The sequence below is a fragment of the Macaca fascicularis genome, chromosome 7 (genome assembly GCF_037993035.2).
Source record: "Macaca fascicularis isolate 582-1 chromosome 7, T2T-MFA8v1.1".
Classification (NCBI taxonomy): Eukaryota; Metazoa; Chordata; class Mammalia; order Primates; family Cercopithecidae; genus Macaca; species Macaca fascicularis.
Window position 1 is genome coordinate 92,296,868 of NC_088381.1, and position 20,526 is coordinate 92,317,393.

The window sequence follows — 20,526 nt, forward strand, 5'->3', positions numbered from 1 at the left end:
GACCTGGCCTTAAGCACCGCCTCAGTGGTTAAGTTTTGCAGAGAGGGCTGATTACTTCCCTGGTACCTCTCTTTTGTTATTGAACCCTAGTTTCCTGTTGCATATCTATCTTTTCTTCATTTACTCCTTATTTTGTCATGTCTAGCTCCCAGCAGCTTTCTGAGAAAGGGTACTTGGAAAGCCATTTTTTTGAGACTTTCAAAGATGGAAATAGATTTTTTTCATTCCTCACAGTTGATTGATAAACTGGCTGCTTAAGCATTTCAAGGGTCAAATTATGTTTTCTGGTATCAGTAGTAACTGTGAGCTGTGAGAGATCTTTTTGTTTCATGATAAACAGGTACAATATGATGGACTCTTGGAGAAATAGCTGGTCACAAGGGGAGTAGGTGAGGTCTCTGATGACCCTCCCGAAGTACACATAACCAATAAGCCAAATCATATCTGAGCCCAGTATACTGGAGCTGTGGATTGGGGTGGCCAAGAGCTTTGTCACATGTATGGTAATAGCTTATTAGTATTTATTCCCAAATGGCTAAGAAATTAACCCAGCACCATTTATTTTACCACGGTTTCTGTGTTTACTATATACCAAATGTTTTCTATAGGCTAAAGCCATTATCTGAGCTCTCTAGTCATTTTCATGGATCTATCTGGTCAATTCTTGTAGCATCATATATATTTTAAAGTTTCTCTTCTCTTTATGTATTTATTTTATTTATCAGGTGTCTTAAGAAGCAATCTCAAACTGTCAAAAGGCTCTGATTTTGTTCTTGGGCTACCTAGTGCTTTCGACAGCCTTTGAGATGCAATGGAAAGCATACACACACACACACACACACACACACACACACACACACACACACACACACAGAGTCTCATTGGGGTTACAGGATTACAGGCACCTGCCACCATGCCCAGCTAATTTTTGTATTTTTAGTAGAGATGGGATTTCACCACATTGGCCAGGCTGGTCTCGAACTCCTGACCTCAGGCAATCCGCCTGCTTTGGACTCCCAAAGTGCTGGGATTACAGGCATGAGCCACTGCACCCGGCCTATATGTATATACTTAAAGGATATATATAGAGTCTCTCATTTGGTTTAAAGACCAACTGCACAAGAATAAAAGTGAGTAAGGATGCCTTAACAGTTGCATATGTCAAGAACACACGGGGTTTCACTTGGATGCAAAGTCAGCTTGAGGCTGCTCTACTCTGATCAGGTAAAATACCTACAGGAACCAGGATGGTAACTGCACTAGTGCAGTGAGCTGTTAATTTAACTGTATTACATTATATTTAATTTAATATGTACACATTAAACTAATGTGTAACTTTGTTTACATATTAAACATTAAACCCATAGGAAGAATCTTTATTCCTACAAAGCCGTGTGTGCTCTCCCCACTTTTTTTGAAGCACATGGCCAGCTCTCTCAATCTATATTTATCATTCTCCATGTTCAATACAGAAAAATGTCAAGAAAAATTTCATTTTTCTCCTAACTGCAAGAAAAGCAACAGCATAACAGCAATGATACATGGAAACTGACACTCTGTGCTGGGGAAGCAAATAAGGGGAGGTTGGATTTCCTGTGTGGGAAAGAGATGGTTGCGTGTTCCGTCTAAACTGAGCAGCCTTCAGCTCCAACTGATTCTTGCTATACAGGAATATGGGTCAATGATTGCCAGACCTGATGTTCAGGAGATGCCAGCAATCTGGATTTTCCCATGAGATTTCCTGATTTTAAAAATTTTGGCAACCATGTTCTTAAAACCTTGTGCAGGACAGGCTCAATGAGCAGGATGCTGGATTGTGCTGTCTTAAACATTGTAGCCAGCTCTAAGTACTTTATTTTATTTTATTTTTTTAAGGTGGAGTCTTGCTCTGTCACCTAGGCTGGAGTGCAGTGGGGTGATCTCAACTCCCTGCAACCTCTGCCTCCTAGGTTCAAGCAGTTCTGCCTCAGCCTCCTGAGCAGCTGGGATTACAGGCATGCAACTCCGTGGTCAGTTAATTTTTGTATTTTTCATGGAGATGGTGTTTCACTGTGTTGACCAGGCTGGTCTTGAACTCCTGACCTCAGATGCTCCACTTGCCTTGGCCTCCCAAAGTGCTGGGATTATAGGCCTGAGCCACCATGTCTGGCCAGCCCTGAGTACTTCAAAGTAACAGTGACAAACTAGAGCACATTAAAATTGTGAGAGAAACTAGAAGCTTGGGAAAAGGGTGGAAGACCCAGGGATGATGCTTCTGAGAAAAGAAAGCTCAGCTGAGATTTGATACCAGACTTCTGGTTGTGTATGAACTTCTCTGTTAGGGACAGAACATGTTTTTTTTACTGGAGACAAGAGGAGGGATGGGATCAGGTCTAGGGTTGGAAGGTATTTTGGAAGCAGCTGTGAGATCTATATAAGCAGAACTAACAATCAGCTACTTTACGACATCAGGACACATCTGCCTAGGGAAAAGCAGTGAGTTTCCATCATTGGAGATGTTCAAGCAGAGTCTTCAACCAGTTGGGGACATCATAAAGAGTACTGAAACACTGGAGGAGGGCATCATGCCCAGTCTTGATGGTCCTGTCCATCCCCAAGGGATTATGATTCCAATCTTCTTTAGCTACTGTGGAGCATTTGGGCTTTTCCTTTCCCTAAGCTCCCATGCAAGTTGTACCATTCTTTTGGCCATTTAAGGCATGCAGTAGGCAATAATTCAATGTATAGGGCTCCAATCCTGGGTGCCCTGGCTTTTGCCCTTGGCAAAGCTTTATAGCCTCTCTTAGCCTTACTTTATTTATAAAAATATGAGTGAATACAAAATATCAGTGTGAAGATTCATATGGCCCATGCAGCTCTTGTGAGAGGTCATGGAGATTGTGACTGTCCAATGGCCTTTTAAAAAAATTAATCCAATGGCCTTTTAAAAAGTAGGTCTTTAAAAAAAATTTAGCTCTGCTGAAGGGGGAGGTTCCAAAATGGCTGAATAGGAACAGCTCCAGTCTACAGCTCCCAGTATGAGTAACACAGAAGACTGGTGATTTCTGCATTTCCAACTGAGGTACCAGGTTCATCTCACTGGAGCTTGTCAGACAGTGGGTGCAGGACAGTGGGTACAGGACAGTGGGTGCAGCTCACAGACTGTGAGCCGAAGCAGGGTGAGGCATTGCCTCACCCAGGAAGCACAAGGGGTCAGGGAATTCCCTTTCCTAGCCAAGGGAAGTCGTAACAGATGGCACCTGGAAAATCAGGGTCACTCTCACCCTAATACTGAGCTTTTCTTTTCTTCTTTTTTTTTTTTTTTTTTTTTTTTGAGATGGCATCTCGCTTTGTTACCCAGGCTGGAGTGCAGTAGCGTGATCTTGGCTCACTGCAAGCTCCGCCTCCTGGGTTCACGCCATTCTCCTGCCTCAGCCTCCAAGTAGCTGGGACTACAGGTGTGCACCATGAGGCCCCGCTAATTTTTTCTATTTTTAGTAGAGACAGGGTTTCACTGTGTTAGCCAGGATGGTCTCGATCTCCTGACCTCGTGGTCCACCCGCTTCGGCCTCCCAAAGTGCTGGGATTACTGGCGTGAGCCACCGCACCTGGTGTAATATTGCACTTTTCAAATGGTCTTAGCAAATGGCACACCAGGAGATTATATCCTATGCCTGGCTCAGAAGGTCCCATGCCCAGGAAGCCTTGTTCACTGCTAGCACAACACTCTGAGATCGAACTGCAAGGCAGCAGCAAGGCTGGGGGAGTCACACCCCCCATTGCTGAGGCTTGAGTAGGTAAACAAAGCAGCCGGGAAACTCGAACTGGGTGGAGCCCACCGCAGCTCAAGGAGGCCTGCCTGCCTCTGTAGACTCCACCTCTGGGGGCAGGGCATAGCTGAACAAAAGGTAGCAGAAACTTCTGCAGACTTAAACGTCCCTGTCTGACAACTTTAAAGAGAGTAGTGGTTCTCCCAGCATGGAGCTTGAGATCTGAGAACAGACAGACTGCTTCCTCAAGTGGGTCTCTGACCCCCCAGTAGCCAAACTGGGAGGCACCTCCCAGATGGGGCTGACTGACACCTCATATGGCTGGGTGCCTCTCTGAGACGGAGCTTCCAGAGGAACAATCAGGCAGCAACAGTTGCTGTTCTGCAATATTTGCAGTTCTGCAGCCTCCGGTGGTGATACCCAGGCAAACAGGTTTGGAATGGACCTCCAGGAAACTCCAATGGACCTGCAGCTGAGGGTCCTGACTGTTAGAAGGAAAACTAACAAACAGAAAGGATATCCACAACAAAACCCTGTCTGTACGTTACCATCATCAAAGACCAAAGGTAGATAAAACCACAAAGATGGGGAGAAAGCAGAGCAGAAAAGCTGAAAATTCTAAAAATCAGAGCACCTCTTCTCCTCCAAAGGAATGCAGCTCCTCGCCTGCAATGGAACAAAGCTGAACGGAGAATGACTTTGACGAGTTGAGAGAAGAAGACTTCAGAAGATCAGTAATAACAAACTTCTCTGAGCTAAAGGAGGATGTTTGAACCGATCTCAAAGAAGCTAAAAACCTTGTAAAAAGATTAGACAAATGGCTAACTAGAATAAACAGCATAGAGAAGACCTTAAATGACGTGATGGAGCTGAAAACCATGGCATGAGAACTACGTGACGCATGCACAAGCTTCAGTAGCTGATTTGATCAAGTGGAAGAAAGGGTATCAGTGATTGAAGATCAAATGAATGAAATGAAGCAAGAAGAGAAATTTAGAGAAAAAAGAGTTAAAAAAAAGCCTCCAAGAAGTATGGGACTATGTGAAAAGACCAAATCTAGGTCTGATTTGTGTACCTGAAAATGATGGGGAGAATGGAACCAAGTTGGAAAACACTCTGCAGGATATTATCCAGGAGAACTTCCCCAACCTAGCAAGGCAGGCCAACATTCAAATTCAGGAAATACAGAGAATGCCACAAAGATAATCCTCAAGAAGAGCAACTCTAAGACACATAATTGTCAGATTCACCAAAGTTAAAATGAAGGAAAAAATGTTAAGGGCAGCCAGAGAGAAAGGTCGGGTTACCCACAAAAGGAAGCCCATCAGATTAACAGCGGATCTCTCAGCAGAAACTCTCCAAGCCAGAAGAGAGTGGGGGCTGATATTCAACATTCTTAAAGAAAAGAATTTTAAACCCAGAATTTCATATCCAGCCAAACTAAGTTTCATAAGTGAAGGAGAAATAAAATCCTTTACAGACAAGCAAATGCTGAGAGATTTTGTCACCACCAGGCCTGCCTTACAAGAGCTCCTGAAGGAAGCACTAAACATGGAAAGGAACAACCAGTACCAGCCACTGCAAAAACATGCCAAATTGTAAAGACCATCGATGCTAGGAAGAAACTGCATCAACTAATGAGCAAAATAACCAGCTAACATCATAATGATGGGATCAAATTCACACATAACAATATTAACCTTAAATGTAAATGGGCTAAATGCCTCAATTAAAAGACACAGACTGGCAAATTGGATAAAGAGTCAAGATCCATCAGTGTGCTGTATTCAAGAGACCATCTCACGTGCAGAGACACACATAGGCTCAAAATAAAGGGATGGAGGAAGATCTACCAAGCAAATGGAAAACAAAAACAAGCGGGGTTGCAATCCTAGTCTCTGATAAAATAGACTTTAAACCAACAAAGATCAAAAGAGATAACGAAGGCCACTACATAACGGTAAAGTGATCAATTCAACAAGAAGAGCTAACTATCCTAAATATATATGCACCCAACACAGGAGCACCCAGATTGATAAAGTGAGTCCTTAGAGACCTACAAAGAGACTTAGACTCCCACACAATAATAATGGGAGACTTTAACACCCCACTATCAACATTAGACAGATCAATGAGACAGAAAGTTAACAAGGACATCCAGGACTTGAACTGAGCTCTGCACAAAGTGGACCTAATAGACATCTACAGAACTCTACACCCCAAATCAACAGAATATACATTCTTCTCAGCAGCACATCACACTTATTCCAAAATTGACCACATAGTTAGAAGTAAAGCACTTCTCAGCAAAAGTAAAAGAAGAGAAATTATTATAAACTGTGTCAGACCACAGTGCAACCAAACTAGAACTCAGGATTAAGAAACTCACTCAAAACTGCTCAACTACATGGAAACTGAACAACCTGTTCCTGAATGACTATTGGGTATGTAACGAAATGAAGGCAGAAATAAAGATGTTCTTTGAAACTGGTGAGAACAAAGACACAACATGCCAGAATCTCTGGGAAACATTTAAAGCAATGTGTAGAGGGAAATTTGTAGCACTAAGTGCCCACAAGAGAAAGCAGGAAAGATCTAAAATTGGCACCCTAACATCACAATTAAAAGAACTAGAGAAGCAAGAGCAAACACATTCAAAAGCTAGCAGAAGGCAAGAAATAACTAAGATCAGAGCAGAACTGAAGGAAATAAAGACACAAAAAACCCTTCAAAAAATCAATGACTCCAGGAGCTGGTTTTTTGAAAAGATCAACAAAATACATAGACCACTAGCAAGACTAATAAAGAAGAAAAGAGAGAAGAATCAAATAGATGCAATAAAAAATGATAAAGGGGATATCACCCCTGATCCCACAGAGATACAAACTATCATCAGAGAATACTATAAACACCTCTATGCAAATAAACTAGAAAATCTAGAAGAAACGGATAAATTCCAGAACACATACACCCTCCCAAGTCTAAACAGGAAGTTGAATCCATGAATAGACCAATAACAGGCTCTGAAATTGAGGCAATAATTAAGAGCCTACCAACCAAAAAAAGTCCAGGACCAGATGGATTCACAGTCGAATTCTAACAGAGATACAAAAAGGAGCTGCTACCATTCCTTCTGAAACTAGTCCAATCCATAGAAAAAGAGGGAATCTTCCCAACTCATTTTGTGTGGCCAGCATCATCCTAATACCAAAGCCTGGCAGAGACACAACAAAAAAAGAGAATTTTAGACCAATATCCCTGATGAACATCAATGCAAAAATCCTCAATAAAATACCAGCAAACCAAATCCAGCAGCACATCAAAAAGCTTGTCTACCATGATCAAGTTGGTTTCACCCCTGGGATGCAAGATTGGTTCAACATACACAAATCAGTAAATGTAATCCATCATATAAACAGAACCAAAGACAAAAACAACATGATTATCTCAATAGATGCAGAAAAGACCTTCTAAAAAATTCAACAGCCCTTCATGCTGCAAACTCCCAATAAATTAGATATTGATGGGATGTATCTCAAGATAATAATAAGAGCTATTTATGACAAACCCACAGCCAATATCATACTGAATGGGCAAAAACGGGAAGGATTCCCTTTGAAAACTCACACAAGACAGGGATACCCTCTCTCACCACTCCTATTCAGCATAGTGTTGGAAGTTCTGGCCAGGGCAATCAGTTAGGAGAAAGAAATAAAGAGTATTCAATTAGGAAAAGAAGAAGTCAAATTGTCCCTGTTTGCAGATGACATGATTGTATGTTTAGAAAACCCCATTGTCTCAGCCCCAAATCTCCTTAAGCTGTAAGCAACTTCAGCAAAGTCTCAGGATACAAAATCAATGTGCCAAAATCACAAGCATTCCGATACACCAATAACAGACAAACAGAGAGCCAAATTATGAATGAACTCCCATTCTCAATTGCTTCAAAGAGAATAAAATACCTAGGAATCCAACTTACAAGGGATGTGAAGGACCTCTTCAAGGAGAATTACAAACCACTGCTCAATGAAATAAAAGAGGACAGAAATAAATGGAAGAACATTCCATGTTCATGGATAGGGAGAATCAATATCACAAAAATGGCCATACTGCCCAAGGTAATTTATAGATTCAATACCATCCCCATCAAGCTACCAATGACTTTGTTCACAGAATCGGAAAAAACTACTTTAAAGTTCATATGGAACCAAAAAAGACCCCGCATTTTCAAGACAATCCTAAGCCAAAAGAACAAAGCTGGAGTCATCACACTACCTGACTTCAAACTATATTACAAGGTTATATTAACCAAAACAGCATGGTACTGGTACCAAAACAGAGATATAGACCAATGGAACAGAACAGAGCCCTCAGAAATAATACCACACATCTACAACCATCTGATCTTTGACAAACCTGACAAAAACAAGCAAAGGGGAAAGGATTCCCTATTTAATAAATGATGCTGGGAAAACTGGCTAGCCATATGTAGAAAGCTGAAACTGAATCTGTTCCTTACACTTTATACAAAAATTAATTCAAGATGGATTAAAGACTTAAATGTCAGACCTAAAACCATAAAAACCCTAGGTGAAAACCTAGGCAATATCATTCAAGATATAGGCATCGGCAAGGACTTCATCTCTAAAACACCAAAAGCAACAGCAACAGAAGCCGAAATTGAGAAATGGGATCTAATTAAACTAAAGAGCTTCTGCACAGCAAAAGAAACAATCATCAGAGTGAACAGGCAACCTACAGTATGGGAGAAAGTTTTTACAATCTATCCATCTGACAAATATCCAGAATCTACAAAGAACTTAAACAAATTTACAAGAAAAAATCAAACAACCCCATCAAAAAGTGGGCAAAGGATATGAACAGACACTTCTCAAAAGAAGACATTTATGCAGCCAACAGACACATGAAAAAATGCTCATCTTCACTGGCCATGGGGTGGAGTGGGGTGAGGGGGGAGGGATAGCATTAGGAGATATGCCTACATAAATGACGAGTTAATGGGTGCAGCACACCAACATGGCACATGTATACATAAGTAACAAACCTGCACATTGTGCACATGTACCCTAGAACTTAAAGTATAATAAAAAAAGAAAAAAATTTAAAAAGTTTTTTCAAATTTTAATTTTTCCAGTTTTATTTATTTATTACTATCACTATTTATTTATCTATTTATTTATTTATTTTTTGAGACTGAATCTCGCCCTTTTGTCCAGGCTGGAGTGCAGTGGCACAATCTCGGCTCACTGCAGCCTTCAATTCCTGCGTTCAAGTGATTCTTGTGCCTCAGCCTCCCAAGTAGCTGGGACCACAGGCACACGACACCATGTCCGGCTAATATTTGTATTTTTAGTGGAGACAGGATTTCACCATGTTGGCTAGGCTGGTCTCGAACTCCTGACCTCAAGTGATCTGCCAGCCTCGGCCTCCCAAAGTGCTGAGATTACAGGCATGAGCCACTGCACCCAGCCAATATTAATTTTTAAATTGACAAATACAAATTGTACATATTTACAGTGTACAACATGATGTTTTGATATACATATGTGTTGGGGAATGACTAAATCAAGCTAATGAACATATTCAATGCCTCACATGCTTATCTTTTTTTGTGCTGAGAACACTTAGAATTTATTCTCTTCATGATTTTCAGTTCTCAAAATGCATTGTTATTAACCATAACCAGCATGTTGTACAATAGGTCTCTTGAAATAGACCTTTAGTGTTGTTAAATTCCTTCCTTTAATTATGTTTTGCTCATAAAACTTTTTCACAGGTAAATGATGAGTTTGCCCATTGAGTCGAAACCCTTGTCAGGGAAGGTCAGGAGTGCACATATCACATGTTTTGGACCTCTGCCATGACACCAGTGAATTACAGGTGTGCTGTTTGCAGGCCCTCGCTATGTCCTGTTTTACACAGAGGTGGTTTTCATCCTGATTTTATTCTGCTTCACCCACAAGTTTGCTGATCTCTCTTTACCTAGGTTGTTGAAGACTAGATAAATCATTTTTGATTTGACTATCAAATGGCCATGAGGAGACAAATCTCCGTTTATAAGAACGTATATGTTTGCAAGAACTTTTCTTAGGGAGGGGCAGAGGCTGAGAAGAATTCAAGTGTGTTGGGCAGTGTGTGGAGAGAAGAGTGCTATGAAGCTGTCAGAGCACAATATTTACAAGCATCAGATGTTCCTGAACATTCTGGAGCTGTACTCTGTACAAGCTCTTACAGTAGGATAAGCCTTCTTTGTTTCTCTTTTCAATTTTTTTTGTTATCATTTACTATATAACCACTTTAAAATAATTTGACACGTATAAGGGAAATCTGTTTCTCTATTACCCCTTGCTCTATATCAAGTGGGATTGTGAGTGTACAAAATAGTTAAGGGAATGGTGGAATGGAGGGAGGGGAACAGTTTGCAGTATCTTAGGTGAAGGCTCAGCTTTGGGTCAGGGTCAGGGTCGGGAGTTGGGGGTGTCCGTGTTTGGCCTCCTTACTTCTGTCTCTGCCCTTTCTGCAGAACCCAGGGAAACTGGGCTGTTTTGGACTATAATTGTCCAGTGTTTGTGTTGGGCAAGTCCCTTCCCATTGCATGGAGGAAAAACCCCTCATATCTAGGCTAAATCTGCAGATGCTGGAACATTTTTCTTCCCCTTATCAGATCCTAGCCTCCGTTAACACAGTCAGTGTGTCACTCTCTGAATCACTGAATCAAATCTGCAATGATGGTTGACCTTGTCTTTTATGGATGGGCTGGCTGAAGAGGCCAGTGTGCCACCAACGGCTCTTTCCACACTCCTTGCCCAAGAGAGACTTGTCTTCTTTGGGTTCACACTACAGGGCAGACCCAGCCACTGGCCTCAGGGCATTCTTAAAGATTTTCCTAGGTAGTTTCTCCCAGCTCAGGCTCTGGATGATCCTGAGTATGTCCTCCTCACTCCCCATCTTCTGCCCCAGGCGACAGGGTACCATGTTCTGTGGTTTCCCTGCTTCCTGGGGAATGTGCTGTGTATGGGAAAAACAGAAAATAAGACCATTTGCTGAGCATCTAAGCAAATGTTTGAGAAAGCCCCTCTGCATTTTTGTGTTTCTTCATTTTTTTTGCAATTTGTGAAAATAAAAACAATTTTAAGGAGAATAAAAATAAGAATAAATAAATAAATAAGCCATCCTTTAAGTTACAATTCTGAGAAAACTACCTCTATATTTGAAGGATACTTTCCACTTTTCCCTAAAATGTATAGTTTTCCATACTGTTGCAATCAAAGCATATGTACATTTTTGAAGATTCTTTTTCTTCAATTCACACTATATTGCACTTACAACTAGATTTGGAGTTGGAATTCCCAAGCTCTGAGGCAAGCAGGGAGAGCTGTTGGAGGCCCCTTGATGTTTGTACCTTTGGAGTAGGATGGTTGTGACAGCAGTAGAAGGACTTCAGAACCAGGAAGGTCGTCTCCTCCTGTACCTCTCCCATACCCCAGGCTCTGGTAACCACCATTCTACTTATTTCTATGAGTTTGGCTTTTAAGAGTATATGACCGAGATTATGCAGCATTTCTCTTTCTGTGCCTGGTTTATTTCACTTAGCATAATGTCCTCCTGGTTCATCCATGTTGTTGCAAATGACACCATTTCTTCTTTTTAAGGATGGATAATAGTATTCCACTCTGTGTGTGTGTGTGTGTGTGTGTGTGTGTGTGTGTGTGTATGTATGTATTCTTTATCCATTCATCCAGTGATGGACACCTAGGTTGATTCCATATCTTAGTTATTATGAATAAACATGGGAGTGCAGATATCTCTTGGACATACTGATTTCAGTTCCTTTAAATATATATCCAGTAATGGGATTGCTTGATCTTATGGCAATTGTATTTTTAATTTTTGGGTAAAACTCCATATTCTTTTTGTAATGGCTATACTAATTTACATTGCCATCAACAGTGTACAAGTGTTCTCTTTTCTCTACATCTTCTTTATCAGTTATCTTTTATTTTTTGATAATTGCCATTTTAATAGGTGGTATCTCATTGTGGCTTAATTTGCATTTCCATGGTGATCAGTGATGTTGAGCATTTTTTCATATACCTATTGGCTATTTGTATTTCTTTTTTTGAGAGATGTCATTAGGTTCTTTGCCCATTTTAAAATTGGGTTATTTGCTTTCTTGCTATTGAGGTGACTTCTTTATTTATTTTGAATATTAACCCCTTATTAGATGTGTGATTTGCAAATATTTTCTCCCATTCTATTGATTGTTTCTTCACTCTGTTGATTGTTTCCTTGGTTGTGCAGAAGACTTTTAGTTAGATGCAATCCCATTTGTCTATTTTTGCTTTGTTGCCTGTGTTTTTGGGATATATCCAAAAATTTATTGCCCAGAGCAATGTCATGGAGTTTTCCCCTATGTTTTCTCCTAGTAGTTTTACAATTTCAGGATTTATATGTAAGTCTTTAATCCATTTTGAGTTTATTTTTGTATAGGGTGTGAGACAAGGGTCTAATTTCATTCTTTTGAATGTGGACATCCAGTTTTCCCAACACCACCTATTGAATAGACTGTCCTTGCCCTATTGTGTGTCCTTGGCAGCCATGTCAAAAATCAATTTGGGCATCTATTTTGTGTGGAGAGAAGTGGCTCAGGGAAAGGATATATATGAACTCATGGACATGGATATTGGTTGATGGCTATCACTCACAACAGCTGGGGAATGGGTGCATCACCTGCTTAAGAGGTCCTGGGAAGGGCATCAACAATGTCTACTAAAATCCATTCCTTGCACTGTTCAGATTCACTTGTTTCTGGCTTTCAGGTGGGCAGTTTTTATTTTCTCATCCACCATTGGTGTTACCTCCTCAACCCCCTCCTTCACTCACTCTAATAGATGATATTTATATACATAATTAGGTCCACTGTTTGACAATATACTTTGCTCAGAATGATCTAATTATCAGCAGAATAAAGGTGAGCTTGTTTTTGGAGGGTCCCAACTATATCTCTAGGTAAGGACCAGTGCACCTGGTCCAGTTTATACACCATCCCAGCTCCCCTGGATTCCACTTGCGTTGACTGCTTGCTTTGCTTTTAGATTGGAGTGACTCTAGTGACAACTCACTCTGTTCTCATGGTCATAAATCCCTGCTCATTGCTGCCACTGCTGCTGCCACCACAGACTGAGAACTCCACTTGCACAGTGCTGTCTGCTAAGGAGAAGTTGCTGTGCCTGAGCACCGGACCACATGGACTCACAGAGACTCCCAACCAGGTAAAGAGGTGATATGGCTTGTGGATGTCAGCCACATTCTCTTCTTGATCACCTCGCTGCTGGAACAATGGGCCATGATCAGAGTAGAGTGGTCATGCAGATTGAATGGAGGCTATTCATGGGTCCAAGAACATGGACACTCTCTTTCACCAAAATCAATTCGGGTCTTGCCACTATTAATCACCTAACTTGCCAGCAGCAGAGACTATCGCTGAGTCTTTGAGATGGCACTGCTTTTGGAGAGATCAGGTGGCTATCCAGTGAGAGATTGACCCCTCTACTTTGGAGGGGATGGACATTCATCTTTATCACCATTGATACCTGCTCTAGACATGAGTTTTCCTTCTCTGTCTGAAATCCCTCTGCCACTACCACCATATGAGGGCTTACAGATTTCCCAATCCATCAACCTGGTTCTCACACATATTACCTCAGAGCAAAGGACTCATTTTATGGCAAATAATGTAAAATGATGGGCTCATTGGTCTTATTATATACCATGCCACCCAGAAGCAGTCAACCTAGTGGAATTATGAGCTGGCCTGTTGAAAGCTCAGCTAAGGTGCCAGCTCAGAGATGACACCCTGTAGGGTTGGAAGTTGGAGCACTGCTTTCCAGGATGTGATACATATGCTGAATCAATAACCAATTTATGGTTCAGTGTCCCACATAGCTAGAATATATGAGTCCAGGAATCAAGGGATAGAAGTGGAATTGATCCCTTTAGTTATCACTCCCAGGCACTTACTTGTGGAATTTGTATCTTCCTGTTCCTGCAAACTCAAATTCTGCCAGTTTAGAGGTCTAAGTTTCCAGGAAGAAAATGCTTTTTCCAGTGCAGGTGGGAAAGGCTCCAGTGAACTGGAAGTTGTGACTATCACTCAGCCGTTTGGGACTCCTCATAACAGTGGACCAGCAGGCAAAGGAAAGAGTTGCCTTATGGCTAGAATAATTGGCCTTAATTACCATGAGAAGCTAGGGTTGCTGCAATGCAATGGGAGAAGATAAGAGTATGACTGCAACCAAGGGGATTCCCTGGAAGTATCCCCTATACTTTTGTGCTCACTGATAATTGTAAATGGGCAGTTACAACAACCCAAACCTAACAAGTGCAAAGCAACTAACAACTCAGTCCCCTCAGGGTAGAGCTCTGGGTCACTCCATCAGACTACAGCTCAGACTTACTGAACTGCTAGATGGTTGTGGGAGGGCACCTAGAGTGGGTGGTGGAAGTGAGATGCAAAATATCAATTAGGACTCTGGGACCAGCTGTGGCAGTGGAGATTTTCAGGAGATTGCAATTGACCATTGACACCAATTACCAGAAAAGGCTACTCACTAACCTGAGGGAACCTGTAGGACTTAGCTTCTGTGGTAGCTTCCTGAATGGGCTGAGTGACGCACCTGGAAATGGAAGGATGCTTTGTTCCCATGCAGAAAACCCTGACCAATGGGATTCTGAAGATGGTTATATGCATTTATCCACTGGTGGAGCCATGAGTGGTGCTGCATCCTCAATAGTTAGAATACAAGGATGGGACTTGGAGCCAGCATAAAGACAAAATCAGAATAGCTATTAATCCCATCATGTAGAGATAACCCCCATAATTATTTTGATGTAATTACTTCCAATTTTTTCCTGTGCATATATAAAACATATAGCTACAAAACTGAGATTCTACTATAGGAAGATTTTTCATATTGCTTTGTAAAAACATTACATTATATTGAATATATTGAATTTTCTTGAATTTTTCCATATTAAATGTTTTTAACACAAAGCTTGTGAATTTAAAATATTCATTCATACAAGTTTGTCATAGAAGCTTTCCTCCATGTCTGGGATTCCAGATTTTTGTTATTAAAAATGCTGCGATTAAAATTTTTATGAATGAATCTTTGTGTATGTCTTTGATTTTTTCTTAAAGAAAATTCCTAGCAATAGTTCACTTGGCCAAAGGTGTTCAGCACACCTTCAGAAGTGATGGGTGTTGCCAGCCTCAGGCTCTGGCTGTTGTGTCCCTGTCCTGCCCTGTTTTCTCTCCTCCAGTCAGTCTCCCGTGACAAGGGTTTGTGTTGAGCAGGCTCTAGGTTGTGGACTTCCTGCTGGTTTGGGTGAAGCCATTTGTGGATGGGTGTTGCTCATACAGACCTTGTGATGCTGTCTCTCCTCTAATCTGTTCTCAGTATCTGTTTTGTAACAATAAGTAAGTGGAAGGCAATCTTCTCTGCATATCAGATGAAAGCTTCACAGAGGGAGGCTCTTTTCTTATCAATGTGGGCTATGAGGAGGGCCCTGTGTGGTATCAACTGCCTTCTTTATATCATGTATCTAAACCAGCGGTCTTCAACGAAAGAGAGTGATCTTTCTTTCCTCCTCCCTCCCTCTCCTGGGGATATTTAGCAATGCCTGGAGACATTTTGGTTGTCACAACTTTGCAGTGGAGAAGGGGGTGTTGCAACTGGCATCTAGTAGGAAGATGCCAGGGATGCTGTAAACATCTTATATCTTGTTTATAATTCAAAATGTTCTTAGTGATTCTGAGTATTACTAAAGATAAATCAGAACTGGTATAGCGGTGATAATTAAGGCAAGGAAGGATTTGGTGGCATTTCTCATGCTGGAAATGTGGATCCCGCCTTTCCAGGGAAAATCTTTTTTTTTCTCAATTTTTTCTTCATTATTTCCTATTTTTTTTTCTCTCTCTCTCTTTCTTTCTCTTTCTGTCTCTCTCTCTCTCTCATACACACACACATACACACACACACACACAGACACACCCCTTCCAAATCCTTGTGTGCTTGGGCTGGGAATCAGGTCGCTATGTGCAAGGAGAAGAGAGCAGCAGAGAGGGGACACACACTCATGACTAGAAGCTGTGTCTTCACTGAGGTTTATTGAGAGTTCTGTGACCTGTAGGATACTTCTGGAGGCTCAGGGTTGTGGCTGAGGGACCAAGGGCAGGCCAGAATGAGTGGCACACACTTTACTGGTCAGGTCCAGTTCCAGGTTCCCTTTAAGGCTGGCTCAGGATCCAGGGTTAATTTGCCTGCAGGATCTTGTTGATCCAGGGCCGGTAATGGGAGATTCGGGTGAAGACAGCAGGGGGCTTTGCATCCAACCGTCCATAGGATACGATGCCCTGGGCCACCCCAGCACACAGAAGAGGGCCCCCAGAGTCTCCCTGGAGGGGGAGGAGAGAGAGAGAGAGAAGAAGGTAAGCCCAGGAAGTCCTCCACTCCTGTCTGCCAGCCAGCTTGGAGTCACAGTGAGACCTAAAGTCAAATCAGACCCGGGAGCTGGGGCTCCTCACTTACACATCTAGTTCTGATACCCCTTCTTCCTTTCTTGGGACAGTCACCCACATTCTTCATGTCACCCCATGCCCCCAGTGCAGTAGACTGGAATGGATGGTCAGAGGCTGTCTTGGGCCATGGGAGGACAGACAATCCCTGTGATGCCAACTCTGTCACTGGCTGACAACCTTCTGACCCAATCTCCTTCTAAGAGCATTCTGGTCCCTGAACAGTGAGTTTTGGAGAAGAAACCTAGTTGGAGGATCACCTTAAATGCAGATTTTGTCTTCCTGGGATTGCCCACACACAGCTGAAGATTGTGGTCAAAGTATCTGAAGTGGCTGCAGGCCTGGGGATCCATGAGTCTCAGCTTCACCTCTTGCAGAGTGTCTGAGCCCGGCTTCAACACACCTGTTCTTCCCCAGCCAGCCACCCGGCACATTCTCCCAGGTGGGACAAAGTTGAATTGGGATGGGAAGGGGAGTGTCCCCACAGCCAGGGTCAGGCTGGCTTTCTCCTTCAACTGTGAAGGGAATGAAGGACTGTCAGTCCTCGAAATGGGTTCTGGGCAGTTGAAGGTGATCAGGGAGGGGCAGGGTGAGTAGCTTCACGTTAGAGTCAAGTCCTAAGAAAAATTCAGGGCAACGAGGACCTGAAGGAGAAGCTTAGGAGAATGGGAAGGGGAAAAGGAGAAGAGAGGTGTTGTCACCTTTAGTAACATGATATCGTGGTGAAGAGTAGAAGTGTTATATTTTGGATGACGGAATTGCTTTATAACCTCAAGCTTCTGCCATGTGTCTTCTTTCTCTGTTATGTTATGGGCTCCAAGGGTGACTGTTATAGACCTGTTGTGAGGAAGAAGGAAGGAAAAGGAGTGACAGGGATGGCTTGGGGTTTCTCCTGAGGTGAGCTCATTCTGAGAAAAGGGGACTAAAGTCTCTCACTGGGTCCCCGGACTCTACCCATCTCCCTTTTCATGGGCCACTTGTGGCGTTTAGGGGCTCAGGTTTTACTCATGAAAGAGCTTTCTCAGGGAAGAGACACAATTTCTAGGACCCCTGGAATTACTGGGGAATGAACAGACCATGGAGGACTCAGGGGACAGGGTTCACACTTCCTGATTCAGGGAACCCTGAATGAGGGCCAGCCCCCTGAAGCAGGAGATATCAGTTAAAGGGAAAAGTGAGGGTCTCATGTGGACCCTGTTCTCTGCCTCCCATAAAATGATGGGTTCAGGACCCTGAGAACTAGAGGTCAGTGTTCTTGAAAAGGCCATAGAGGAAGTGGCCCTGAGACTGGGTGGGGCCCTGAAAAGTGAACCGTGTGCCTTGAGTTCGGTAGGGGTGAGGGGTGCTACTGCTACAAGAGGGACCTTGGACAGGGCCTCCTTCTCCTCCGAAGGGGAGCTTAGCTCACAGTGACTGAGGCTCAAGGAAGCTATTCAATCACAGACTAAAGTCTTTCAGCCCAAGTCTTCCCTCTCCTGAAAGTTGACCAGACCCAGGACCCCCTCTTCAGGCCCCAGTGCAGGTGTATCCCTGGTTGCTACTCTGGTTGTTCACCTCCCATTTGGAGATAAATGGACCCTGTTTTCTCACCTTCCTGCACAATGAGCAGCTGTCAGCACAAAGTTCCGTCTTATCAGGAAACCACCACAAGATTTTGAGGGACCGTTGGAGGTGACAATTTCCAGGTAGGCCATGTAGGGGCGGGAGTGTGGCTTGCATTCTGTGCCCCCGATGATCTCCCCTGGAACAGAGCACCCCAGGGTTTAAACATGGGTTTTAATACTCTCTCCAATGAATGGACAAATTGGGTTAAAGCTGAGCGAGGCTTCCCTGGAATCTCATTCTTACCCTGTGTTCTGCCCACCTTCCCTCTCCAGTCTCCTATATTTCCTATCTTTCCCACTCATAACCTTCCAGGTGAAATCCATTCTTTCCTCCAGGTGCAACAGCTGGTCCTGCCTCTGCTCCATTCAGATGTTTTCACCTCAGATTTCCCCCACTCCCACCTTGCCCTGGCCCACCCTCCTCTCTCTCTGTGTAGGACCCGCTGTCCAGGTTCCTGTTTTAGATTTCTCCACAGCTCGTGAGCGTGGCCACAGATTCAGCAAATAACAAGGTAATGGGTAGCCCTGATGCTCAGAAGATTAAGAGGACACGTCTGTTTTTCTGGATACCCCTTTTCCTTCCACTTGCTCTGGGTTTTTCCACAATTGAGGTAAAATTCCTTGTTCCTGGGAGCTGTCCTAGGCTGTAGAGAATGGCAGTGGGTGGGGTGGCGTGCATCCCAAGTGGAAATTTCCCTTTGGGACTCTTGAAGAGAGATCTTGGAACGCTGTTCAAGAGTCAGCTATTTTCAGACTAAACATATTTGTTTCAGGAGCTGATACTGCAGATTTCAGAGGGAAGAACCCCGATACTCACCAGCTTCAGCTCTGGAGCACAAAAAAAAGAGCAGCAGGGGGAGAGGAAGAAGCAGCATCTTCCCAGAGAGGTTGCCTGAGCAAATGCTGGTTTTCCTTTCCAGTCTTGGGTTTTATAATACCCAGCAGGCAAGAGAGGGGCAGGGCTGGTAACCACAGGAACTGCGTGGTCATGTTTTCTTTTCTCACTCTGAATTGACTGTGTTTATGATCAGAAGTTCCCCCAGAATCACCCTGTGTTTTTCTAGAGAGGAACTTGAGCCCTGAACTCCCAAGTGCTGGCTTCTCAGATGTACCCTCAACCATGGTGCTTTTTCTGGAGTTGGGGGCAGGAAATGGAGGGGCCATGTTTTTCTTTCCCAGTTAGGGCAGCTTGTGAAAGGCCCACTGAATGTTCAGTGCAAAGATTTTTATGGCTATGATCCATAGTCAGAAATACATATTGCAGAGTCCCAATGCATGCACATATGTATGTGTGAGTACGTAAGCAAAAATCAAAGGTTTCAGAAAACAATCTTTATCTTAACCTTCTGCGATGTTCTGTTAGTTTCCATTCCACTCCACTCCACTCCACTCCACTACATGTCAAAACTTGAGCAACAATGCCACTTAAAGGGATAAGTCCTTGTAATTTGAAAAACATTGACCTGGATCTCTCTCCTCTGAACCACGTGTTTTTGGCAGAAGAGAGATCCAAGGAGGCTAGATGTGGAAAAGGAACAGACCCTAGGACAGAAATTTATGCAAAGAGCAATTGGGATTGGAATTAGCATTTTCTGAGAGTCTAGGCATATCATATATTGTCACAACTCTTAGATATATTATTACTTTCATAGCAACCCTATCAATATGTATTACCGTTATGATCATTATCATGTCATGATAGTCAAATTTTTAGATCAGCTATCATAGCTTATGGTTCAGATTAGGTTTTTCTGATTCCAAATCAAGGGCCCTTTCTGCTCTAGCACTAGAGAGAAATAGAGGAATAGATTCCTGCCAATGTAGAGGGGAAGTAAAGATATAGAAGGGTGTTTGCTCCAGAGAGGTTGGGGTTTCCTACTGTCACATTAAGAATCAAGCTTTCCACAACAACCTGGGGACACACCATTACTGTCACTTTACAGTTGTAGAATTGAGACTCAGACACATTAACATGACCAAGACCACACACCTTATAATATCAGAAGTGGGTTTCAAGCACATAGCCGTTATTTTCCCCGGACTTAGAGAAGGCAGTCCACATGGTGGACTGTCATTTCTCTTGGAGATTTACAGGCATTTAGTTCAAAAGATGGGGATGTGTACTGTATAAGTGCCTTTTCCAAATCATCTTGCTATGCCCTTGGTCTCAGCTTGGGCTTGTGACCAGAGTGATCCACTCCTTAGTATATATTGGCCAGGCCCTCTGTTGCTTTTAACTTAATTTCCCAAGTTCTACCTACAGCTCTAACTCTCTCTAGAATAAGACGTTTACACACATTCCTAATGTCTTTTCAAATCTGGTCTTCTTAGGTGTCCTTATACCATTTTCTTCACTCTTTCAAGTGTTGCCAGAGAATATTCAGAATGCCCAGTTAAATTTGTATTTCAGATGAACAACAAATCATTTTTTAGTTAAGTATGTCCAAATATTGAATGAGACATACTAATATTACAAAATTGTTGTTTATCTAAAATTTGAATTTAGCTGGGAATCCTGTATTTTTTATTTGCTAAAGTTGGCAACCCTACTCTGGGCATCCCACCGTTAGCAGAA

General features: G+C 42.6%; 1 protein-coding gene and 1 long non-coding RNA gene across 3 annotated transcripts in view; one reads left to right on the forward strand and one right to left on the reverse strand.

Moving 5' to 3' along the window:
- The window catches only part of LOC141407269 (uncharacterized), a 47,218-nt gene extending 33,716 nt beyond the window's left edge, over nucleotides 1-13,502 (forward strand). Inside the window, exon 3 of the long non-coding RNA XR_012415689.1 lies at nucleotides 12,866-13,502. This is a non-coding gene — a long non-coding RNA (uncharacterized lncRNA). The remainder of the gene's footprint in view (nucleotides 1-12,865) is intronic.
- A 2,418-nt stretch (nucleotides 13,503-15,920) lies between these two features.
- On the reverse strand, nucleotides 15,921-18,856 carry CMA1 (chymase 1). 2 transcript variants are annotated; one of them, XM_045396243.2, is made up of 5 exons: nucleotides 18,769-18,856; nucleotides 17,938-18,088; nucleotides 17,049-17,184; nucleotides 16,608-16,862; nucleotides 15,921-16,227 (listed from the first exon to the last, which is right to left on the reverse strand). In XM_045396243.2, exons 1-5 carry the CDS (start codon nucleotides 18,824-18,826, stop codon nucleotides 16,084-16,086), a joined length of 744 nt encoding a protein of 247 aa, XP_045252178.1. In that variant the 5' UTR covers nucleotides 18,827-18,856; the 3' UTR covers nucleotides 15,921-16,083. The 2 variants fall into 2 exon arrangements, with proteins under 2 accessions (XP_045252178.1, XP_073853256.1); XM_073997155.1 differs by lacking the exon at nucleotides 16,608-16,862.
- Between the last annotated feature and the right edge of the window lie 1,670 nt (nucleotides 18,857-20,526).

Bases quoted from the DNA above. Each gene is read 5' to 3' on its own strand.
- CMA1 (XM_045396243.2), bottom strand. From the start codon at position 18,826: ATGCTGCTTCTTCCTCTCCCCCTGCTGCTCTTTTTTTTGTGCTCCAGA. The intron at 16,863-17,048 runs GTGACAACACCT...TTCCCTTCACAG, and splicing joins ACGATATCATGTTACTAAAG to TTGAAGGAGAAAGCCAGCCT. The intron at 16,228-16,607 runs GTGATCCTCCAA...CTCCCCCTCCAG, and splicing joins AGACAAAATCTGCATTTAAG to GGAGACTCTGGGGGCCCTCT.